The following is a 26,065-nucleotide window of genomic DNA, read 5'->3' as shown; positions in this document are numbered from 1 at the left end:
AAAAAAAAAAAAAAAAAAAAAAAAAAAAAAAGAGAAAGAAAGAAAGAAAGAAAGAAAGAAAGAAAGAAAAGAAAAGAAAATATTATTTAAAGGAACTTGTACAGCCTGGCTCTGGTGGCACAAAACTTTCATCGGAGTACTTGATACAGAGGTAGGCATATCTCTGATGTGGGAGTGTCATATGTTGATTTCACTGGTTAAGTAATAAAGAAACTGCTTGGCCCTGATAGGTTAAAACATAGGTAGCTGGAGTAAACAGAACAGAATGCTGGGAGGAAGAGGAAGTGATTTCAGAGGCCATGCTCCCCTCTCCCGGGCAGACACGATGAAACTCCGACCCAGGATGGATGTAGGCTAGAATCTTCCCGTTAAGCGCACCTTAGGGTGCTACACACATTATTAGAAATGGGCTAGTCCAGGTGCGAGAATTAGCCAGTAAGAGGCTGGAGCTAATGGGCCAAGCAGTGTTTAAAAAAATACAATTTGTGTGTTGTTATTTCGGGTAAAGCTAGCCAGTGGCGGGAGCTGGGGGCGACGCAGCCCGCAGCTCCTACAACAGATCTCTGAGTTGAAACTGGCCTAGTCTATGTAGAGAGTTCCAGGCCAGCCAGGGCTACACCAAATTATGTACAGATATGGTGCAATACGTTTGTAATTCCAATACTGAGGAAACAGAGGCATGAACACTGATGGATTTTGGAAATTAAAGGACACCTGGTCTATATAGTAAGTTCCAAGCAGGTAAGGCTACATAGTAAGACCCTGTCCCAAATGACAAAAACAAAATACAAAAAAACAATATTAGCAACAAGAAGACGATCAAATCATGTTTTCTGAGATGGCACAGTAGGGAAAGGCACTGGCTATCAAGTTTGACAACTTGAGTTTAATCCCAAGGACCTACATGGTACTAGGAGAGAGTCCCTTCTTTCAGGTGTCCTCTGACCTCCAAATGTGTTTACAAACACATACATGCATACGTGGATTTATATTGTTTTTCTAAAAGAACAGGTTTACTGAGTACAATTGAAGGGCCAGTGGTCTAGACAGTAATGAGAGTACCACCTCCTCATCTTTTGTACTTTATAAGTAGGAAGTTGGAAAACATGTGACTAGGTATGTTTAGAACAGCTCTAGTATATCTACTATGAATGATAAGGATTCTGTATGTTTTACTAATCCTGTGAAAGCAAAACAGTTATACTTTCTACTACACAGCTAAACCAACATTATAGGGTAAGCAAGAGTTCATTTTCCATGCAAGCTTTAGTTTACGTTAGTCAGCCTAAACCTACCTGACTGGAGGTGTCCATTGCGGCATGTCAGGTTAGTACTGTCATTATAGACGTCCGTTTGTGACTTGGAAAATTGCAAAACTGGTTGCAGCTTCTCTATGCAACAGAGGAGGTTAAAAAGAACAAAAATAAACAGAAAGAAAAATAAACAAATAAAAGGCATGTGGAAAATGGAAAATTATTGTGTTACAAAACTGTCAGTGAAGTTTTTGCACATATATGAAATATACTCTAAAATATGTAATTAGTAAGAACTCATATGAAAAGTACAGAAGCTGGGCGATGGTGACGCATGCCTTTAATCCCAGCACTTGAGAGGCAGAGGCAGGCGGATCTCTGTGAGTTCGAGACCAGCCTGGTCTACAAGAGCTAGTTCCAGGACAGGCTCCAAAACCACAGAGAAACCCTGTCTCGAAAAACCAAAAAAAAAAAAAAAAAAAATAAAAAGAAAAGTACAGAAGTTAACACGTGGAAGGCTATGTTGAAAATACACCTTATTCAGGCTGGTAACCTAAGACAGTTACTTATCACTATTTTTAACAGCAAGTGATGGCTTCTTTTCATATGCTCAAATCCCTAAGATAATCTAGTGATATTAGGATAAAAAAGTGACTGGCTGTATTATCTAAAAACTTATTAAGTATAATTGGGAATTTAGAACATAACTGGATTAGTACTTATTATTACCATTATTATTGTTACTATTAGAGGCAGGGTCTGTCTATGTAGCCTTAGATGTCATAAAACTCGCTATGTAGACCAGGTTGTCCCCAAACTCAGAGATCCACTGGGATCTGTTTGGCTGTACTATTAGCCAAGCAGTAGTGGTACACACCTTTAGTCCCACCACTCAGGAGACAGAGGCAAGCAGATCTCTATAAGTTAAGGCTAGTCTGATCTACAGAGTGAGTTCCAGGACAACAAAGGGTACACAGAGAAACTCTGTCTTAACCAAACAAAACATAAGATGACCTGTATTATCACACCCAGCTCAACATCACTGTATTTTTAAAATACTGTATAGTAGAGAAAAGCCTATTGAAAAGGTCTTTCAGAGTTGGGCAGTGGTGGCATAGGTGGATCTCTGTGAGTTTGAGCACAAGTCTGGTTTACAGAGTTAGTTCTAGGAAAGCCGTATCTACAAGGAGAAACCCTGTCTTAAAACAACCCCTCAAAAAAAGAAACAAAAGAATGTAGAGGAGAGGCTGGAGAGATGGTTCAGCAGTTAAGGGCACTAGCTGCTCTTCCAGAGAACAGGGGTTCAGTTTCCAGCACCCACATGGCAGCTCACAACTGTCTGTAACTCCAATTCTAGGGTATCTGACATTCTCATATAGACATGCATGCAGGCAAAATACCAATATACATAGATAATAAATAAATCATTAAAAAAGAAATGTTTTATAGGAAGTACAGTATGGTCTCACTAAGATTAAAAGGACACTTTAAGAGGAAATCACACTTAAAAATAGCGCAGAAGGAAACAAGGAGTACCTAAGAAAGGTCACATTTGACTTTATTACCTTAAGTCAAGCAAAAAAGTAAATGCAACAAGGCAAGGAGATCAGCATGATGAACTATGTGTGCAAAACACTATTGTTTGTGAAAATACACACACACAGTTGGTCACTCCTTGATGACCCAGTACAGCTGCCTCTTGGGATGGGAATGGGTCACTTGAGGACAATGGGAGGGATGGTAGTCATACTTAAAATTCTGTGACATGTAAGATGTAACTAATCAACAAAAAGATTTGCTCACCTCAAATAACCACCCTCCCTAGCTGGAGTCTCAGTCTGCTGCCTAGAGCAGAAGGGGTGCTGCTTTCTCCTTATGCAGCAAGACTGCAGCCCTCCATCCTCCTTAGGGCTATATGCAGGCTGCCAGACACTGATCCTAAGGTGACATACCTATCTGTCTCATCCAAATAAGGGATCACCTTTCCCAAAAATGATCTGCTGAAGTAAGTTTGTTTTCTTCTGTATTAGAAAGCCAATGAATCCATGTATAAATGCAGCAATAGGGCTAAATATGTGTAGCTCAGAGTGGAATATGCAATTAACATATGCAAGGTCCTGGTTTAATTATCAGCACCCAATGAAAAACAAAATAAAAAAAGCAGAACATACATACTAACTCTTTGACTTATATTCCTAAAGTCAGACAAGCAGGCACCATGCTTGGTGTACGGTGAGGTATCACATGCCTCTGGGACAGGTTAAATAGCAGCTACCCTTTGTATACAAAGCACAAAGCAGCACGTAGCTTTTGTGTCCTAGAAGTGGCTGATACAATATACTTTAAATCCTTTCTATTTACTTTGGTTAGCTAGAGATAGGTCACTTGATTTTTCTCAAGATAATGCTCTTTAAATCAAAATACTGAGACACAACTTACTTGTGTTGGTGAAATCATAAGTTAGAAAATTCTGGTCACTAAGTGTCTCCTTTATTAAGATAAAAAGTTACCAGAAACATTCATTATATAGTAAAGACAAGCAGGAATCAAAATTTTAATTTTTTTTTGATGACAGGAAATAAAAAGTTATAGATTAAAGTATGTAGAGTTTACAATTCTATCTACATAAACACACACACAGACACTGTAACCATGTTCCAGTTAATCCCTATTAAAACAGTAACTGAGGATGAAGCTCAGTGTAGAGAACTCAAGTGGTATGTACAAGGCCCTGGGTTCCAGTCCTGTTACAACAACTGAAAGAGACTAGTGCTTCTTTCTGAAACACCTGAGGTAATACAGACTAACGTGGCTATCTGAACTTCACAGTCAAGTTTCCCTAGGATCCCCCTTCTAATCCTAAAGAAATCCTCACTGATGGGCTTCACAGAAAAACCTTAGCATTAGGGCTCTTCTAAAACCCTTTACTTTGGTCCCAGCACTCGGGAGGCAAACGCAGGTGGATCTCTATGAGTTCCTGGTCTACAGAATGGCATGGACCGCACAGCATCACTGCTGCCTGACAAAGTCCCAGCATTTCGACCTTGCGGATCACAATTCTCCAGCACCCATTTACTTTCATTTTCAATGATTCTCACTATGTATAATGGAAGTTCCCTTATACCTCTTCCTTTGGGGAATTTTCTTTCTTTCTTTCTTTCTTTCTTTCTTTCTTTATTTATTTATTTATTTATTTATTTATTTATTTATTTATTATGCGTACAATATTCTGTCTGTGTGTATGTCTGCAGGCCAGAAGAGGGCACCATACTTCATTACAGATAGTTGTGAGCCACCATGTGGTTGCTGGGAATTGAACTCAGGACCTTTGGAAGAGCAGGCAATGCTCTTAACCACTGAGCCAAATCTCTCCAGACCCTCCTTTGGGGAATTTTATGCAAGCTTTGAAGGATGAAAATGTATAAAATTTTTGCCTCTTTAAACAAAATAATTCTTTGGAAAAAATCCTTGCCACCATGGAACAACAGAGTGATAACTCTGCCTACTCCCACACAAGTTAACCAAGCTGCTAGAAAATTTAGATATGTAACTTAAGTGTGATAAATAATGTGTTTTTGATAAATAAGATTTGTTTGATAATAAGGTATATTATATATAATCAAAATTTATAAATTCCTAAAGTCTACTCAGATTCACAGTAATATTTGTCTAGATTTGTCTTTGCTCATTTTAAGCTTTAGCTATTAGGATAAACTAAGCCACATTAAAAAAAATTGTAATATGCTATAATGGAGTATTTGGTTCCCTGAGAAAGTCCTTTTCCCAAGGTCAGGCATTTAGACAAAGTCCCTGTTTTCTCAAGGATTTGAGGAAAGTTCTTGATGGCTAAAAAGGAAGACATCCTAATCTCTGGCAAGAGGAACTTGTGGCCCTTCCAATAATGGCATAATCGTGTTAGCTGGGCAGTACTGGGAGGCAGAGGCAGAAGGATCCCTGTGAGTTCCAGGCCAAAAAGGAAGGAAGGAAGGAAGGAAGGAAGGAAGGAAGGAAGGAAGGAAGGAAGGAAGGAAGGAAGGAAGGAAGGAAGGAAGGAAGGAAACAGTAATGGTTTAGAGCATCAGATCTCTCGCAGAGGACCAGGGTTCAGTTCCCAGCACACACATTAAGTGGCTTACAACCACCTGGAACTTTAGTTCCAGAAAATCTGATGCCCTCATTTGGTTTCCATAAGCATCTTCGTGCATGCTGTATACATAGAGACACCCAGGCACACACAGAAAATAAAATTTAAACACTGAAATTACTGATCTACTCTACCCACCGGTAAAGACTGATTTCTCACTGGAGACTGAGCACAGGGTCTGACACATGCTATCCAAGTGCTCTGCCACTCAACTGTGTGCCCAGCCCTTACCAATGATTCATTAAACACTTCAAGTATATTTCATAACTAATGAGAGAAGGTGATACCTAGAAGTTGTAAACGGTCCTTGGCCATAACCAAATTAGTCATCATTTTGGCTTGCAGGCGTCTAGCTCTTTCATATTGTTCACCTAAATGAAGAAAAAAAAGAAAGGAAGAATTAGTTAAAGCATCTACATTTCCCTACTAACAGTGTTTCAAGGTAAGTGCTGCTCCAATTACCTTCATGGAGAATCAAAATTTTTCCTAATAAAGAAATTAAAAGTGGGCATAGTGTCTCACATGTATAATCCCAGGACTTGGATACCAAGTCAAGTTCAATGTCAGTCAGGATAGATAATAAGTTTCAGGTCAATATGGGTGACACAGTGAGACCCTTGTCTCGAAAAGGGCAAGGAGGAAAGGGGTAAGGAAGGCAGGGAGGGATGGAGGAAGGGAATGCTTTTGCTAGGCAAGGTGAAGAACATACGAAATCTTAGATGAACTCAGGAGGCTGGGGAGGAAGGATAGTGAAGTCAAGACCAGTCTGGAAGATACAGTGTGAACCTGTCTTAAATATGAATGTATATTACACATAGACATATTCATGGTTCCTAATGATGGCTTCGAATATACTGCAGTGTCATGAATTTCACACATATTTCATGGAACCCATGACATCTTCCCTCACACTTCAGTCTTTAAACTGATCCTAGGGAGGTTGCTCAGTGGGTAGAGCTGCTTGCTGAGTAAGTTTGTCAAGCTGAGTTCAAGTTCCAGGACCCAAAGTGAAAGTCAGAACTGACCCCGAAACTTGTCCTGTGACCTCCACTCACACCCACACCTTATACACATATATAAACAAATAAAAAAAAGCAAAAACCTTTGAGTTGGAATATGATATCACCTATGCCAACTTACTATCATCCAGGCTACAGTCATACTTTGTCACTGCCTGTGCATGAACAAATCTGTCAGATGCTAATGTTGTGGTCTCCATGAAAGGCACACATTCTATTTCATAAAATCGGAACTTAAATGCTAAGGGTGAGAAGAAAACACACTTTAAGGGATTTTTTTCTTAAATAAAAGGCATTTTATTTTAAACCATTTCCGTCTAACATTTCTTTATGGAACTGACACAGAACTGCATATATTTACATTTTTAATTCATAAAGTCACGGTCATCAACGCCTCAAAGACCCAACCACTCACATTCATTTTATTGTTTCTTTTTAAACTGACTTTTGCAACGCCTGAGTTTAAATTCAGAGCATCATCAAAATTAGGCAAATGCTCTACTGCTAACCAATTCAAATTCTGCTTGTTTATATAAAAGACCAGCTGAGTGTGGTGGCTCATACCTATATTCCAAGCACTCAGGAGACAGAGGCAGATCTTTGAGTTTGAGGCCAGCCAATGCTATATGGTGAGACTCTGTCTCAAACAACAACCTAAATAATTAAATTTTAAAAATGGAGAGAAGCACTGGGTGGTGGTGGTGCACACCTTTAATCCCAGCACTTGGGGAGACAGGTGGATCTCTATGAACTCTAGGCTAGCCTGGTCTACATATGAGTTCCAGGACAGTCTCCAAAGCTACAGAGAAACCCCGTCTCAAAAAACAAACAAAAAACAAAAATAGACACAAAAATGAAGGGGGCTGAAGACATGGATAGGAGGTTAAGAACACTGGCTGCTCTTCCAGGGGTCCTGAGTTCAATTCCCAGCAACCACATGGTGGCTCACAATCATCTATAAGGAGATGTGATACCCTCTTCTGACCTGCAGGGATGTATGTAGGTAAAATACTGTATACATAATAAATAAATAAATAGTTTTAAAAAATGGAGAGAAGAGATGGCAGTACCAAGGGATCCAATTCCCTCCCCTGGCCTCTGTAGGTACCAGGCACATATGTGGTACACAGCATACATACTGGCAGAATCCATACACATAAAATAAAAATAAAATAAACCTTAAAAAAGAAAGCCAGGGGTGGTAGCACACACCTTGATCCAATGCTTGATCTCAAGGCAGAGGCAGGAGGATCTCTTGAGTTTGAGGCCAACCTGATCTACAGACAGGACAGGTTCCAGGACAGTCAGGGCTACACAGACACCCTGTCTTGAAAAACCAAAAAAAGAAAGAGGGGTTGGAGAGATGGCTCGGCGGTTAAGAGCATTGCCTGCTCTTCCAAAGGTCATGAGTTCAATTCCCAGGAGCCACATGGTGGCTCACAACCATCTGTAATGAGGTCTGGTGCCCTCTCCTGGCCTGCAGACATACACACAGACAGAACATTGTATACATAATAAATAAATACATAAATAAATAAATAAATAAATATTTAAAGAAAAAAGAGAGAAGAGAACAAAAGGGAGGGAGGAGAAGGCTGACATCTGATGGCCTAGGTACAAATCCCAACTTTCTCACTTGCTAACCACGAAACCTTAGTTGAGTTACATCTCTGTAGTTCATGTTTCTCATCTGAAAAATAAGGCTAATAACAGTAGCTAAAAGCAAGGAGTCATGGTAAAAATGAGATGCTCTCCATTAGGCACTTTCAGTGACTACTGGGAGCTAGTAATATACAACAAATGTTTTCACTATAGTTACACAGACAGTAGCCTCTAATTTAACTCTGTTTTCTTTCTTTTTGGCGGGTGGGGGTTGAGACAGGGTTTCTCTGTAGCTTTGGAGCCTGTCCTGGAACTAGCTAGCTCTTTTAAACCCGGCTGGCCTTGAACTCACAGAGATCACCTGCCTCTGCCTCCTGAGTGCTGAGAGGTGCCCTCTTCTGACCTGTAGGCATACATGCAAGCAGAATACTATACAAAATAAATAATCTTTAAAAAAAATAAACAAAAAAATTTTTTAAAAAAAGAAAGGCTGGAGAGATGGCTCAGTGGATAAGAGCAAAGGCTAATCTTCCAGAGGCCCCAGCATCAATTCCCAGCACTCACACGGCAGCTCACAACTATTTGTAACTCCAGTTATAAGAGATTAACACACGCATACAGACATACACGCAGGCAAAACCACTAATGCACATGAAATAAAAATAATTTACAACAAACAAAATGCAATGACATCAAGAAATAAAATGCAGGGGCTGGAGAGATGGCTCAGAGGTTAAGAGCATTGCCTGTTCTTCCAAAGGTCCTGAGTTCAATTCCCAGCAACCACATGGTGGCTCACAACCATCTATAATGGGGTCTGGTGCCCTCTTCTGGCCTGCAGGCATATACACAGACAGAATATTGTATACATAATAAATAAATAAATATTTTTTAAAAAAAGAAATAAAATGCATCTACTAAGGTAAACAGATCTAAAAGGGGGTAAATATGTAAATTCAGTCACCAACCCCCTTCTGCAAATCTGCTTTCAGAACTCTCAGTTACCTGTGCTCACCTACAGTCCAAAATAATTAAATGGAGAATTACAAAAAATAAGTTATAGACGTCGAACTCTGTGATATTAATTAAATTTCACCTTTACCTAATCTATCCCAACCACATCACGACTCTTCCGTTTGTCCAAAATATCCATATGTGGTGCTGCCACAGAGTCACTCAGAAGACATCCTGGTTATTAGTATTAGTATAGTCTCTAGGGCTTGACAGTGTCACGTTCAGTCCATTAGAAGCCCTGGAGGGGTCTCCATGGGGAAGGGATTTGGAGGGAGGAACTATAGTAGAATCTGAGGTGGCAATAGAAACTGCATATAACCTACCTTGGCCTGTTACTATAACAGCGATTCCTTTTTCTAGTTCTTCAATACCCTTCTTGTACCATTCCACAGCTTGTTCCTTCTGTCCTGCTTTAAAAACAGAAATCATTATTTGTATATATCATGAGTACAAAAAAATGTAGCATCCACTCCTCCAAGTATCATATACATGAAAAGGTTGTGATCAAATAAGTCTAAGAAACATTACACCTATACATAATAAAATAAAAATTTCCATATCATTCTTCATTTGAATTTTCAAAATAAAAACTTAATCATAAATGCTGTGATCACAAAGTAGAAGTCTTTTTGTAAAAAAAAATATGTATTTATTTATTTATTATGTGGGTATTCTGCTTGCAGCACCAGCAGAGGGCCCCAGATCTTATTACAGATGGTTGGGAGCCACCATGTGGTTTCTGGAAATTTAACTCAGGATCTTTGGAAGAGCAGTCAGTGCTCTTAACCTCTGAGCCATCTCTCCAGCCCAAATGAAGTCCTTTTATAGACACCATATAACAACTAAGAAATGTGTATTCTCTATCTTCCCAGAATCTCTCCATTTTAAGATAGGATTTATATAGTCCTGGCTGTCCTAGAACTATGTAGACCAGGCTGGCTTTGACTTCACAGAGATGTGTGGCTTCTGCCTCCTACAACTGGGATTAAAACACATCCAGCCTCCCTTTCCTTCTTATCTCAGCTCTTATATTTGCAATTTCTCACTTCTCACAATACCATAGTTTTCACTGTGCCAAGTAAAGAGCAAGTATTGAAAAAAATACCTGATAATGGCACATGAAGAAATTATTAAGAGCTTGTTATAAATCAACCTGGACAGTGACAAGAAGATCAGAAATTCAAGGTCTTCCTTAGCCACAGAGCAAGTTTGAGGCTAGCGTAGGCTACACGATCCTTCCTGGAACAGTTTATTGTAAACCAACAGAAACTCTGAATGTTCACCTTCCTGTTTCTTCTCTTTTTGAAATAGAGTCTCATGTACTCCAAGCAGATCTCAAATAAATACATAGCTGAGGATGACCTTGAAATATGGACCCTCAAGTGGTAGCATTACAAGCTAGCATTACCTGTTCATAAGAACACCTGTTCAGGGCTGGAGAGATGGCTCAGTGGTTAAGAGCTTTGCCTGCTCTTCCAAAGGTCCTGAGTTCAATTCCCAGCAACCACATCTGTGAGACTTGGTACCCTCTTCTGGCCTACACTGTATACATAATAAATAAATAAATCTTTAAAAAAAAAAAGAACACCTGTTCATATGTATTTCTGGGTATTTTTACTTGAAAAAAAAAACAAGTAGTATAGTGACATTTACATTCTGAGTGATGAAAATGCCGCTAGCACTGTCTTACTTGTATACAGTTCATACTGTGCCAAAGTGAATACATCCTAGCAAACATTAGAGAATTCCTTTATAGCACCTCTTCTCATTCTCAAGGTCTTGTCCTTCCAAGAGGTCACTTTCATGACATATCTTTCTAGTACAGGCTTTTCTACTATATTCACAAATATTTGTTGTCTCTTTCTTTTTTTTTTTTTTTTTTTTTTTTAGACAGGGTCTCACAACATAGCCCTGACTGTCCTAGAACTAAGTAGATCAGGCTGGCCTTCCTTGAATGCAGAGATATGATTGCTTCTGCCTCCAGAGAGCTGGGATTAAAGGTGTACACCACCACTCCTACCTCTCATTTACTTTTGTGTGTGCGTGTATATGCAGGTACACAAGCCCTTGCATGTGCATATGGAAGACAGAGGCTGATGTCCATACCTTCTATTGCTCTACACCTTATTTATCACCACACGGGGTGGGGCATGGGTGCATGGGTCATATGACATGTGGAGGGCAAAGGACAACTTGGGGCAGTCAGTTCTCTAACTGTGACCTTTACATGGGTTCTGAGAATCAAGCAGGTTGCAGGCTTGTGAACAAGAGTTTTTACCTGTTGAGCCATCTCACTAGACCCTCTCCTTACTTTGTGAGGCAGCAGCTTTCATTTCACCTGGAGCTTACTGTTTTGGTTAGGAGGGCCTGATCCGAGAGCCCCTGGGAGTCACAAGTCTCTAAAAACTCCAGTGTTGTGAGATTCCCCCGTATGCTGTGAAAATGTTTTATTATCACAGATTAATAAAGAAGCTGCTTTGGCCTATAGCAGAGCTGAATATAGCCAGGTGGGAAAACTAAACTAAATGCAGGGAGAAAGAAGGCGGAGTCAGGCAGACACCACATAGGCGCACAAGAAGCAAGGTGTGAGGTAACAAACCACAAGCCTTGTAGTAAAATATAAAATAATAGAAACTGGATAATTTAAGATTTAAGAGCTGGCTAGGAATATGCCTGAGCCATTGGCCAAACAGTGTTGTAATTAATAGAGTTTTTGTGTGACTATTTGGGTCTAGGTGGCCAGGAAACAAAAGCACAGTCTCATTTACACCCAACATTTAGCAATGTACATCCACATAAAACCTAAAAAATCTTTAAAAAAGGAGAGGGGTTTCTAGACCCACAAAAAGGGAGTCAACTGAAGCTTCTTCTTCTTCTTTTTTTTTTTTTTTTTTTTGGTTTTTCGAGATAGGGTTTCTCTGTGGCTTTGAAGCCTGTCCTGGAACTAGCTCTGTAGACCAGGCTGGTCTCGAACTCAGAGATCCGCCTGCCTCTGCCTCTGCCTCCTGAGTGCTTGGATTAAAGGCATGTGCCACTATCACCAGGCCCTGAAGCTTCTTAGTAGTTGTATTTTTTTTTCAGATAGGCTCTGTTTGCTATCTGCAAGCAGAGGTGTGGCTTCTTTTTAATATACAGTTTCCTGGTTCTTATTGGCACCTTGAATAACTCTGGCTCTTTTGGGAGGTCCTGTTACAGAGCACTTAACTGGGGTTTGTGAGCAGAGCATTACAAGTTGCTTTATGGTGATATAGACCCACTCTGGGACTGCTAGGTAGGAGCCGTACCCACCACCTCAAGTCTGGGAAGCAGTTGGCCCATGTTGCTACCAAGTACTTGCAGCATTCTGCCCACAAACCCCATTCAAGTGCTTGGACTCCTGAAAGAGCCAGAGCTGTTTGTGCAACTAGCACAAACCAGGAAGTCTTCTTAAAGGAGCTGTGCAGTTTTTGCTGCTACCACTGAGTCAGGAAGCCTTCCCTTAAAGGAATCGTGCCTCTGCTTGCTTCTAGCAAACAGAGCCCACCCAAGAAAATGCTGCTACCATGAAGCTGTGTGTGTGTGTGTGTGTGTGTGTGTGTGTGTGTGTGTATGTGTGTGTGTGTATGTCTAGAATTCCTTCCCAAGCTCTCTCAGGTTTTTATGTTGATGTAGTCAGCCCATGTTGGCACGTCATTTTGTGCACGGAGACTGCTCCTTCGTCTTCAGGCCACTCAAGACCCAAATAACACACAGAAACTATATTCATTACAACACTGTTTGGTCAATGGCTCTAGCATATTCCTAGCAAGCTCTTACATCTTGAAGTAACCCATTTGTATTAATCTATGTATCGGCACAAGGCTGTGACTTACTAGTAAGGATCCGGCATCTGTCTCCTTTGACAGCTAGATGGCTGCCTGACACCACCTACTTTCTCTCTATATCTCTGTTCAGATTTCCTGCCTGGCTTGACTCTACTAAGCCACTGGACAAAGCAACTTCTTTAATAACCAATGGTAATGAACAATCCCAGAGAACTTAGACAACAATACAGACACTAATAGAGACTTACATAGATGGAAAGTAGAAAGTAGAAAAAGACAAGATCTCCTGAGTAAATTGGGAGCATGGGGACCTTGAGGAAGGACTGAAGGGGGGAGGGGAGAGGCAAGGAGGAGAGCAGAGAAAAATGTAGAACTCAATAAATATCATAGGTTCTGAGGGTAAAAAATAAAAATACAAAAAAAAACCAATGGTAATGAAACATATTCATAGCATACAGAGGGGAATCCCACATCATGTTATTATTCGGGTCTGGGTGGCTGGGAAACAAAAGCATAATCTTCCTTTACACTTGAGCGCTGGGGTAACAGAGATGCCCACTACCTGGCTTTTACTGGGGTGATGGAGACCTGAAGTCAGGTCCTCATGTTGTTTAGCAAGCATTTACCCACTGAGCCAGCTCCACAGCCCTACTATTTTTTTAAAAAATTCACACATGAAATTGCTATGGTATTATATATATATAATATATACACATTTATGTATCCATTACATATGTGAGTATATGTATGTATATATACATATGTAATATATATATATTACATTCATTACCTGGTAATTTAGCTATTTTCTATATTAGAAGTTATCAAGCTGGGCACTGGTGGTGCATGCCTTTAATCCTAGCACTCTGGAGGCAGAGGCTGTGGACCTCTGTGAGTGTGAGGCCAGCCTGGTCTATATCTTCAAAGTAAGTTCCAGAATAGTCAGAATTGGTTTCGGAGGTCCTTCTGTTTGTATGTTGCTTTCACTGGTTGAATAAAGAGACTGCCTTTTGCTTTTTGATAGGGCAGAACTTGGATGGGCGGAGTAGATAGAACAGAATGCTGGGAAGAAGGGCAGAGTTGCAGACGTCATGAAGCTCCTCCTTGAGACTGACACTGGATAGAATCTTTCCTGGTAAGCCACAAACTTGTGGTGTTACATAGATTGGTAGAAATGGGTTGAATTAAGATCTAACAGTTGGCCAATGGGAAATTAAGAGCTAATGGGCCAGACAGTAATTTAATTAATACAGTTTCTATGTGATTATTTCAAGTGTAAGCTAGCAGGGCAGCCGGGACAAACTAAGGGCCCCCGGTCCCTACTACACAGAACTACACAGAGAAACCCTGCCTTGAAAAAACCAAAGCAAACCAAAGCAAAAGCTATTGAAGGGCTGGTAAGACAGAGCAGTGGGTAAAGTGTGTTGGATACGAAGGACTTACATGGTAGAAGGAAAGAAATGATTCCCATAAGTTGTTCTCTAACTTCCAAACCTGTACCATGGCAACACACACAAAATAAATAAATAAAAATTTTTACTTAGGTACTTTAAAAATTGTTTTATCAGATATTGAACGATTGAGAACATATTGCTCAGTGGTGGAGTTTTAGTCCCAAGCACTACACAGTAAGATGCTGTAAGAAAAGGTACTCAAGCTACAGAGTTGGCCAGGGGTTGTAGAGGACCAGAGTTTGAGACCCAGCACCCACAAGGTAGCTTACAGCTGTCTGTAACTCCCGTCCAGGAGATGTAACACCCTCTTTATAACTTCTATGAGTACCAGGCACAAACGTGGTATACATCCATACTTATAAGCAAACACTCAGACACAGAGAATAGTAAAAAAAACACTTAAAATGTTCCAAAACATACTGAAAATTAATGGCTAGCCTGGAGCTCACTGGCTAACATGTTCAAGGTTCTGAGTTCAACCTCTACCTCCCTCCCCAAAAAGATACCAAGTGCATTGCCAGCTTTTTTTTTTTAAATTTCAAATAGTGCTGTGGTGAACACTGTGTCCCCAGCACCCATCTGCAGCATCTCTGTTGTACACTGAACAAGTGAAACCACGGGCTGTCACTTTTCTCCACTCACCACATGAGCTAACTCTTAAGAGGGCTGTTCTAACTATATATGCTTATTACATTTACATTTTTATTACATTTATTTGTTTTGTGTGTACTGTATGCATGTGGCTGTGCACCTGCCACAGTACCCATGTGGAGGTCAGAGGACAACTACCACAGTCAATTCTCTGTACCATGTAGGGCCTGGATATCCAACCCAGGTCATTAAGCTTGCTAGCAGGTACCTTTACCTACTAAACTATTTTGCTGAACCCTTTTCCTTTACTTTCTTAATTTTAATTTTTACTATTTTAAATTAAGCGGCTGTAAGTAAGTGCATGTGAGTTCAAATGCCTGCAGAGGTCAGAGATGTCAGATGCCCTGGAGCTGGAGTTACAGATGGATGTGAGCCAACTGAACCTGGGTCCTCTGGAAGAGAGCAGGGTATTCTTAACTGCTGAGCCATCTCACCGACCCCCCCACCCTTTGTGTATGTGTATATGTGTGTGTGTGTGTGTGTGTGTGTACGTGCATGTGTGTGATATTGGAATTGAACCCAGGGCTTTGGGTTAATGCTAGGCAAGCATTTAACACTAAGCTATACCCCCAAGCCAAAACTATGCTTGTTTTTTTTTTTTATCTTTTTATGTTTTTTTGTTTGTTTGTTTGTTGTTTTTGCTTTTTTTTTTTTCCAAGACAGGGTTTCTCTGTGGCTTTGGAGCCTGTCCTGGAACTAGGTTTTGTAGCCCAGGCTGGTCTCGAACTCACAGAGATCTGCCTGCCTCTGCCTCCAGAGTGCTGAGATTAAAGGCATGCGCCACCACCGCCCGGCTGCCTTTTTATGTTTTAAAGATTTTATTTTGCTGGGTGCTGGTGATGCACACCTTTAATCATAGCACTGGGGAGGAAGAGGCAGGTGAATCTCTGTGAGTTCAAGGCCAGCCTGGTCTACAGAGTGAGTTCCAGGACAGCCAAGACTACACAGAGAAACACTATCTCAAAAAGGGAAAAAAAAACCCGACAATTTATTTTACTATTAATATTATTATTGAGTGTGTGTGATGGGTGAGTGCCACACTGCCTATGTGGAGGTCAGAGAACGACTTTGGGTAGTTGGCTATCTCCTTCAATGATGGGGTCTGAGGACTGAATTCAAGGCTTGAGTGGCAGGTGCTTTTCACCTCCTGAGCCATCTTATCTGTGGACCAATATACACTCTTAATGCTGATATTTGAGAGTTCTCATTGGTAACATTATTTTTCAATTTTAAGATTTCATATTGGGGCTGGAGCAATGGCTGAGTAGTTAGGACCATAATCAATTCCCAGAAACCACGTGGTAGCTCACAATCACCCGTAACTCCAATTCCAGGGGATCTGATATCCTCTTTTTGACCTGCTTAGGCAGCAGTCAAAAACAGCATATATACATATGTGCAGGCTAAACATTCATACACATAAAATGAAAGAAATCTAAAAGTTCACATGACACAATTTTGCCTCTCTGTGTGCACACAAGTGCTAGCTAACGTAAGTCAGAAGACAACTTTCTAGGGACTGTTCTCACCTTCCTATGTGGGTCTAGAGGACTGAATAGGCTTGGCTGCAAGAGCCTTAACTGGTGAGCCATCTCACTGGCTCAATGGCAACATTCTTATCAGCATTTGCTTGTCACTCACATATTACTCATTTCTTTTATTTTAAAATAATAAAATTTGTTATATGCCTATGTATATACATGGGGCAGGGGGAGTGGGGCATAGCGTAAGTGTGGAGGTCTAAGGAGACAACCTGTGGGGTGATTCCCTCCTTCCACCTTTGTGGGTTCTAGGAAAAACTCAGGCCATCAGGTTTTGAAGCAAAATGCCTTTTCCAAGAGTCACCTTGCCAGCACTTCTCTAGTGTATAAAACTCGGAGTATTTAAACAAAACTCTTTTGAGAGTTTGAATCAAATAGCTTTCTAAGAGAACACAAAAAGCAAAAGTCACAAAAACACAGATAAACTAAACTTCACTAAATTTAAACCCCTGCTCTTCAGTGCCGGTATTCTAAGAAGAAAAAGAAAACAAACAGGCTTTAAGAAACTCAAAATCATTCTCAACAAAGGACTTGCCTATACAAAGACCCTCAAAAAGTAGTGATAGAAACAACCAAATAAATGCCTTAGGATGCAGTTTAGGAGTCAAATTTGTGCTTGGATGTGCAAAGTACTGGGTTTAATCTCAAATCCCCAAGGGGGGGGGGATTAAACAGCCTATGCAGGGTCCCAGAGACATACATACAGACATGGTAAAGAAGCACACAGAGAGACATCCAATGTCATCACTTGCCAGAGAATACAAATTAAAGCCTTGTTGCCAGCCCAGCAGCACAGTCTGTGATCCCAGCTGGTCAGAGGCAGAGATGCAGAGGACTCACAAGTTCAAGGACAATCAAGAAGACTTACCAGGACCTTGTTTCAAAAACTAAAGAGAGAACCAGTGTGTAAAGGCGGTTGATCCCCCAGAGTTTGATCCCTGGGACCCACAGAATAGAAAGAGAGAACTGATCCTGAGAGCAGACCTCCACAGGCACATACTGTGAATGCACTCCCTGTTCCACTCCCCCACTGCTTCCACAAACTTACACACAAAATAAATCTTTTCTTTAAAAAAAAAGATTTATTTATTTACTATGTTATGTATACAATGTTCCACATGTATGTATACAGTGTTCTGTCTGTATGTCTGCCTGCAAGCCAGAAGAGGGAACTGAACTCAGGACCTCGGGAAGAAGGGCCAGTGCTCTTAAGTGCTAAGCATCTCTCTCCAAAATAAATAATTCTTTTAAAGCAAAATGAGGTCTAGAGCTGTAGCTCAGTGGTGAATGATGCTTGTCAAGACAGCACAAGGCCCTAGGGTTTAACCACTAACCCAAACTAAAACATTTAATAAGATGCCACTCACTACATATCTAAATTTAAAAACAGAAAAACCAAGCCAACTGTAGTAGTTTGAATAAGAATGGTCCACCTAGGCTCATCTATTTGAATGTTGATCCACCAGGGAGTGGAACTGTTTGAAAGGATGAGGATGAGGAGTAGGACGGTGGCATTGCTGGAGTAGGTATAACCTTGCTGGAGAAAGTATGTCACTGGCGGTGGGCTTTGAGGCTGCAAAGCCCAGGCCAGGCCATATCTTTCTTTCTCGCTGTCTGTGTGTGGATCAGGATGTCATTCTCAGCTATAACTCCAGCGCCATGAGTGCCGCCATGCTCCCAACATGCCCCTGCCATGACTAACCCTTTGAAACTGTAATTAAAAGCCTTAATTTATAAGAGTTGCCTTGGTCATAGTGTCTCTTCAAAGAAATAGATCAGTGACTAAGAAACCAACTTAAAACAAAAAACCCAAACAACAACAACAAACCACCCAAACAATCTAATACAAAAAGCAAAGGACCACTGGGCTGTAGTGGTGCACACCTTTAATCCCAGCGCTCCAGAGGCAAGGAGGTGGATTTCTGAGAGTTTGAGGTCAGTCTGATCTACAGAGTGAGTTCCAGGACAGCTAGGGCTGTTACAGAGAAACCCTGTCTCCAAATAGAAGAAGGAAAAGCAATGGACCAAATGTCATGTTTGCTGGTCCTAATATAAACTGGTACCTTTAACTGGGTAAAGACGGTGGTTCATGTCAGTGCTATTTGCTACAAGACCCAGCAATTCCTTCTTCTACAGATTTAACCAGGAATAACAGAACTATTCAAGATTTACATTAACCACATAAACTGTGATTTTAAAAAACAAAACAAGGGGCTGGAGAGCTAGCTCAGCAGTTAAGAGCACCTGCCGATCTTCCACAAAATCCTGGTTCAATTCGCAGCACCCATGTGGTGGCTCACAACCTCCTGCAACTCCAGTTCCAAGGGACTCAGACTTCCCATTCTGACCTCTGTAGGTACTAGGCATGCACTGGTGCACACACATACATGCAGGCAAAATATCTGTGCATATAAAACAATTTTAACAAATTGTTTTAAAACAAAAGAGAAATCAAACAAGGCATAAGGGCTCCAGCAGTGGCTGTCTTTAGCTCTTTTTGTGCAAACAACATTAAATATTGAGCAGTCACTAAGAAGAAAGTCAATGCTTTTGCAAAAGACCTAATGTCCCTGCACTATTCTTTCCTATTCAAATTGGGAGACCGCTGGGTTCGTTGTGGCAGGTTCCTATTAGGCAGTCTTGTGTGGTTTACAATTTCTTACATAGATTACAATGGCCTTCAAGTTCTTGGGTCTTTGGTGTTTTGCCTCTAATCAAGGAGAATTTCAAAATAATTTTTTTTTTTAAAATAGGGTCTTCTAGAACTCCACTATGTTGTTCAAGCTGGCCTCAAACTCTCTTTGACCATCCAGCCTCAGTTTCTGGAGTGCTGGGAATGGTGTGAACTACCAGAACCCTTAGGCAGTCACCCAGCAAAAGAAAATTAAGTCTGAACTTAATTCTAAATGGCAGATGTACACTTTTCAGGAATGAAAGTAATCACACTTTTGGTTTCTTCCTCCTCCCCTTACTTTAGGAAAATGTGGATGTGAGCAGACTGTTGTTTTAAGTTAATGTACAAATTGGATTATACAAACTAGAAAAATCACTGCTAGAAAGGGAGGTGCACACCTTTAATCCAGCACTCAGGAGGAAGATGCAGGTGGATCTGAGTCTGAGGACAGCCAGGGTTATGCAGAGATCCTGGACCAAAAACAAACAAACACACACACATTTGAACGCCTGATTCTGCTGGGTGCTGTCTGTGAGGTCTAAGAGATGTGCTCTCTTGGGAGGAAGGGTGTCATTGGAAGCACCTTTGAGAGTTTAAAGGGGCTGGCCACTTCCTCTCATTTCATTTCCCCTGCTTCTTGCTCATGATTGAAGATGTGAGCTCTCAGCTTGCTGCTGCAGCCACATGCCTGCCTGCCTGCTGCCACACCTCCCTGCTATGAGGGTGGTAGACTCGGTGCTCTGGAACAGTAACCCCAAATATAGATATGACTAGAGGGCTCAGCCTGCTAACCTGACAATCTGAGTTTGATTTTGGGGTCCCATGTGATGGGACAGAACCAACCAGCACAGGTCACTCTCTGACCTCCACATGCACATTACAGCACATGCGTGTCTGTGTACACACACAGAAACACACACACACAAGAAAAATTAATAAAAAAAATTGAGAAAAAGTGTAACTGATGAGGACTATTTTCTTTAGACACTTTCTGTTCTTGATGCCAGACTCTCCAGCCCTACAACATCCTGAAAAACTGGTTCATTCTCTTTCACACAGCACACTGCAGCCCTTACTGTTAGCTGCTACCAACGTGAGATAACGAACCACGCCTTCTGAAGCTCCACCTCTGTATTGACTAGGAGATCTCATACTGTCTCTCTCATGTTAGGTCATGATCTAGTTAGTCCAAAGAACCACTATTATAACCTCTTTTCCTCAAGTATTCTTGACTGACTCTTTACCAGCATTAAGAAAAGAGGCTGTGAGTTTGATAGAGAGCAAGGAGGAATCTATGTGGGAGTATGGAGGGAGAAAGAAAGAAATATTGCAATTATAGTATAATCTTAAAAAATCATAAAATCAAATAATTTTATATTGTCTAATCACCTCTGTTCCTACTTACGCTACTTTGAACCCACTCTAATTTGTTTCTTCATATATAAATGGATGTCACAGATTATCACTCTTTCAACATTAAAATACTACAAAGATCAGAGCTGGAGAGAGGAAAGGCTCAGAGGTTAGGAGTACTGGCTGCTCTTTTGGGGGCCCTGGCTTGGCTTAGTGAGCACTCACATGGTGGCTCACACCAGTCTGTAACTGCAGCCCCAAGGGATCCCACACCTTTTCGGACTTCTGTGGGCACTGCGCACATGTGGTGTATTACATTTCCTTCTTTTCTTTTTTCTTTCTTTCTCTCTTTTTTTTTTTTTTTTTTTTGACACAGGGTTTCTCTGTATTAACAATCCTGACCGTCCTGGAACTCCCTTTGTAGACCAGGCTGGCCTCAAATTTACTGAGATTTACCTGCCTCTGCCTCCCAAATTCTGGGATTAAAGGTGTGTACACCACCACTGCCCAGCTGCGTGTTTCATTTCTAATAGATGACAATGTAAGACCTATTACCCTCGCAATAATGTACAAGAGTAACAAAGCCTCTGAAGACTGCATACTCAATACAGTTTATCTTTTCACATATTTTTAATCAGTGAAAAGAAAATTAAATTCTCTTGGAAATAAATTCTGAGTTGTCAAGTATAGCTGAAAAGGCTGACAAACTTCAAAGTGAACTTCAAAATTAGACTACAAAATTATGCCAAGGGGAAAAATGGGATAGAAGAGAAAATATATGAAAATACAAAATAGTTCTAAAATTTTTTTTTTACTTATTCATTTACGTATTTATTTATTGGTTTTCGAGGAAGGGTTTCATGTGTGATAGTTTTGGCTGTCCTGGAAGTAGCTCTGTAGACCAGGCTCAGATTCAGTTTGTTTATTTTTTTGCTTCGTTTTGCTATGTAGCCTAGCTGGCCTTGAACTCATGGCAATCTTCAGTTTTCCCAGCAGGAAGATCACTTCCAGCTTTATTTCTTTTTAAAGGAAAATGAATGTAACTAATTTGTTCTCTAATTTGTTTGTTGGCTTTGTTTCTGAAGCACTTAGAAGCACTTGCAATAGGAAGCACACTGGGCACAAACCTTATCACTAACTACAACCTCAAGTCCCTAAAACAATCTATTCTCAAGAATACTCCCACTATTCAAAAAGCCAGGGAACCCCAAGCTATAAAATACTGCAATCAACATCACATCAGGGAGGAAGAGTGCGGTTCTCCATCCTCCTTAAGTGTTTGTTGGATTTTCCTAAGAGGTAGAAAGAACTAAGCAATGAATTTAAAAAGCTCGCTCTCACAAACACAAAACAGTCTTAACTGTGTCTACTACTGTCTTCTACTAAGTCTCCACTCTGTCTTTGGACTCCCAAAACATGGACATCTGCCTCTTTCACCATATCTCTGTTTTTACTCTTAGGTCCTGCAAAGGAAAATTTTCACCAAGACTGAAACACTACAACAGTCTCTGGTGTTGCCAGAGGGAAGAACACTGCAAAAAAAAAAAAAAAAAAAAAAAAAAAACCTACAGATTGTTCATTTTCCACCGTGGACAACGTTGATGAGCGCACCTAACTGAGCCAGGGTGGGAATCTGGGCTTCTTTGGAGAATACTGGAGGTAACAACAAAAGGAGAGACGTAAGACTTTCTAATCCCACTTAACGTTTCCCAAGGAAGTTTTAAAATTAACTACTTTAGCCTAAATTTGATGCCACCTGCTTTAATCTTCTAGCTAGTAATTTCATCTGTAAGACACCTCTACTGATAGTACGCTCACAGCGGAATTATCGTGAGGATCAAGGGACACAGGCAATGCGAATCGCACAATACCTCACCCACGGAAAAGACTAAAAGACATTGCTTGAAGGAAAACCTGAAGTACGCAGCACCCCTGCCTTCGCTGAGAAGCAGGAGCCTTTGTTTTAGGTTTCACGGGACAATGATATGCATGTTTACTCAACTCATTCATTTAACACTTCAATTTAGAAACTTAAGAGCCTGCTTTGAAATACAAACTTAGGAAAATAAACCAAACCAACCAGGGGCTGAAATACAACTTCACAGAAAAAATAGTCAAGGCTCACTATATGGATAAAAATAATTCATGAAGCTTCAGAGTAACGCAAATTCGGCACTGATTATAAGCAACTATCCCTTTCAAATTCAAGTGAACGCTTGTTCTGTTTTTCTCCTCTGACACTACAGAAGAACTCTTTTCATTAAGTTTATACACAGCTTATTCGATACCAGAACCATTCGGAAGCCCAGCTCAGAGAATGCCACACTGTTTACAGTGTTAGAAAGAATCCCGTGTGGTCACTCTAGGCCAACTGTCACTGTCACCAGCACGTCTGCGTGTCTCACGGGGACTTGGATAATGCACAAGTGTGGGGGTGCAGAAACAAAGTCGAGAGCTAGGGCGCCCCGAAAAGGGAGAGGTTTAACTAACTAGGCGTCCCACAGCACGGTCTGGCCTGTGGGGAATGGGACTCCTGGAGCAGATCAACTCGGGGGGCGTGCAGGAAAGGGACGCAGGTGGCGCCCCCCTCCTAGGGCCGCCCGCCGCCGTCTCCCCCCCGGACCCAGGTACCTTTCTCTTCCTCGTCGATGCGCAGGGCAATGGAGATGTACTCGAAGGCCTGTTTGTGGAAGACGCGGACGCTCTCGGCCTCGCCACCCGGCCCGGGAGCTGGGGCTGAGGGCGAGGCGGGCGCCGGCGCGGTCCCGGAGCTCCTCTTGGCGGCCATGAGGGCGCGGGTGAAGCGCTGGCAGAGCCACACGAAGAGGAGCCCCAGGTGGCAGGCGAGCAGGCGCAGCAGGGCGAAGCCGACGACCAGCGGGTACGAGAAGTAATACAGGTTCCGCTTAGGCGGCGAGCCGGCCGCGGGGGCCGGGCCGGCGACAGGGGCGGGGACCGCGGCGGGGGGCGGAGGCCTGGCGGGCGCCGGGCTCGCGCCGCCGCCTGAGCCTTTCTTTTTCCGTCGTCCGGCCGGAGAACTCATTCACAGCTCCCACTGCCGCCGCCGCCATAACCCGCCTCCCTCAGATCGACGGCGACCTAGCGGCGGCGGCGGCCACCGCGACGCCCGGGGGCCACGGAGCCGCTCGCGCACCCGCACAGCCCGGGAGCCCGGCACCTGCACGCGCCGCTCGCCGGCCCCGCCCCTGTGTCCTCCGCTGGCCGGGAGCACAACCCCCTCTCCACCTCCTCTGGCGGCCAGCGGCTCCGACCCGCCCCTCCTTTTCCTCTGTCCTCAGGCCCGCTGGCTCCTCTCCGCCGTGGCCGCGCACGCGCACGTCCTCGGGGTCTGGCTCCGGTGCGCGCGCGCGCGCACGCCGCCCCGGTCTTTGTTGACCTGGGAGCTTGTGCGCATGTGCGCCATCCCCGCTCTGCCCCTTTCTCCGGGAACTGCGGTTCCGTAGGTGCGGTTCTCCTCGCGCGGGTGGCGGGACTTCTTTGCTCAGCAGATTTTCCCGGCTTCTGAGGACGCAGAATAGGGAGCGTTGGTAGTCCGCGTACGAATGGGGGTTGCGGCGCGAGTGGCTTGACTGGTCCTCAGGTCTCCTATCGCGCAGTGTCGTTGTTTGCCTTTGTTTGAGACAGGTCTCTTTTAGTCGGCTTCCAGCTCGTTCTGTAGCTGAGGAAGGCCTTGAACTCTTGATCCTCTGCCTTCACAGCAGGCGTGCATCATTACTCCCAGCTATTTTCTTATATAGCTTTATTTTCTGCTAGTTGAGTTTAAGCCTTTTGCAAAAGCTAACTGATCTGAGTTTCATATTAGAGGCAATGTGTAGCAATTTGGATCTGAGTTGCGGGACAAATTTTAGGACATCCTAAACGAAAAACGTTAGTTACTACACAAAGGCCACGAATCTTACGGATCCTATGTTTAACTAATCTATTACACGTCTAGATATGTAATCTCAGGATTAGTTAGGTGAATGAGGTCATTCTTGGATTTTGAAGTTACCATCCTATAATTTACTAAGGAACACATACTGCCTGCGTGTGCACGTGTATGAGTGTGTATGTCTCCATTGGCCCCTTATTCTTTTGGTAGACTTTTGTCTAATCTGTGTTTCCCATATTATAATGAACAGCAAACACAGATCCCAGATCACATAAGAGGAAACAAAACAAACTCTAGACTCATTAGACTCCTAAGAACTGACATCTGAAACAGTTGAAATCGAAAGCTGTATGACCTGGTCGATCCCATTGAGATCCCCAGATCTTTTGGGGTCGAGACTGATCAGTAGACTATATAGCCTATCCAATAAACTATTCAATCTTTCTCTTTTGCCCTCCCCCTTCTCTCTCTCTCTCTTTAAAAACAAACCTCCCCCCCTTATTTCAGATAGCCACAATTGTTTCTTGTTGCTGAAACCAGTGACTACTAATACAAAGTCCCTATTGTTTACAGTGAGAGGCATACACATCCCCTGTGAGAGCCCAAGAATCCCCACATTCTGCTAAGAGTTTATTCCCTACCAATATAAATATCATAGGTTGCTACAAAAATGACCCCATTGTTTCCCATCTGCTGCCTTCTTTTCTGCCTCTGTCCTGATTCTATTTTCTCATTCTGAAATGCCTTCTCTCTTTTAAATTTGTATTCCTTTTAATCCCTTTTCTCCAGTATACCCCACTTCTCTTTTGAACCACATAGTAGAGGTTGTGTGAAATCAAATATATATGCATGTATGTATGTATATGTGTAAATATACACACATATCTGTCAAGTAAATAAAAATAAGATGTATACAACCTATGTGTACAATTTGAGGAAGATAGCCGGGCGGTGGAGGCACACACTTTTAATCCTAGCACTCAGAGGCAGGCGAATCTCTGTGAGTTCAAGGCCAGCCTAGTCTACAAGAGCTAGTTCCAGGACAGGCTCCAAAGCTACAGAGAAACTCTGTCTCGAAAATACAAACAAAACAAAAAACACGGATGGTGGTGGCTAGCAAACTGTGTCTTTTCTCTAGTTGTAGAGGAAGCTATATTCCTGAATGGTGTATTAATCCCTCTTGTGCTTGTCCTGTCTTTTGATAAAACATTTTTTTGTTGTTTGCTTGACTTTGCTTTTTTGTCGCAGAGTCTCTCTGTGATCCTGACTGACCTCCAACTCAAAGAGATCCTTTTGCCTGACTCCCAAGTGTTGGGGTTACCACCATGCCTGGGAAATGTAAGCATTTCTGAACAATAAGTTGTATAGTTTTACCTGATCTGCCTTGACTTTATATAAATGTTGTTACATCTTAATTTGGTTTCCCTCCACATTTTTGAGAAAAAAATTTTTTAATGTACATTAGTGTTTATGCCACAGGTATTGGGTTCCCTGGAACTGGAGTTACAGACTGCCATGTGGGTGCTGGGAATCGAACCTGGGCCTTCTGGAAGAGCAGCCACTGCACAGAACTGTCTCTCCAGCCCCTCCTCTACAGTCTTTAAGTGGTTGAAGTTTCTCCTGCTGACTTCTCTAGCTATTTTGGTGGTAACAGTTGTAACATAC

The 26,065-nt window shown here is 42.0% G+C and overlaps 1 protein-coding gene across 4 annotated transcripts in view; it reads right to left on the bottom strand.

Moving 5' to 3' along the window:
• The window catches only part of Spast (spastin), a 53,575-nt gene extending 29,870 nt beyond the window's left edge, over window positions 1-23,705 (bottom strand). The window contains exons 1-4 of one of the 4 annotated variants that reach the window (XM_050162994.1): window positions 23,140-23,705; window positions 9,356-9,442; window positions 5,685-5,768; window positions 1,296-1,391 (exon numbers count right to left, since the gene is read on the bottom strand). In XM_050162994.1, the coding sequence (XP_050018951.1) occupies window positions 1,296-1,391; window positions 5,685-5,768; window positions 9,356-9,442; window positions 23,140-23,551 (679 nt within the window). In that variant the 5' untranslated portion in view covers window positions 23,552-23,705. The remainder of the gene's footprint in view (window positions 1-1,295; window positions 1,392-5,684; window positions 5,769-9,355; window positions 9,443-23,139) is intronic. The other 3 variants (XM_050162995.1, XM_050162996.1, XM_050162998.1) reach the window with 3 other exon arrangements.
• Between the last annotated feature and the right edge of the window lie 2,360 nt (window positions 23,706-26,065).

This window comes from Alexandromys fortis, unplaced genomic scaffold (genome assembly GCF_014885135.2).
Source record: "Alexandromys fortis isolate MF-2015 unplaced genomic scaffold, M_Fortis_MF-2015_v1.1 scaffold_148, whole genome shotgun sequence".
Lineage (NCBI taxonomy): Eukaryota > Metazoa > Chordata > Mammalia > Rodentia > Cricetidae > Alexandromys > Alexandromys fortis.
This window is presented reverse-complemented; position numbering and strand designations above follow the sequence as displayed.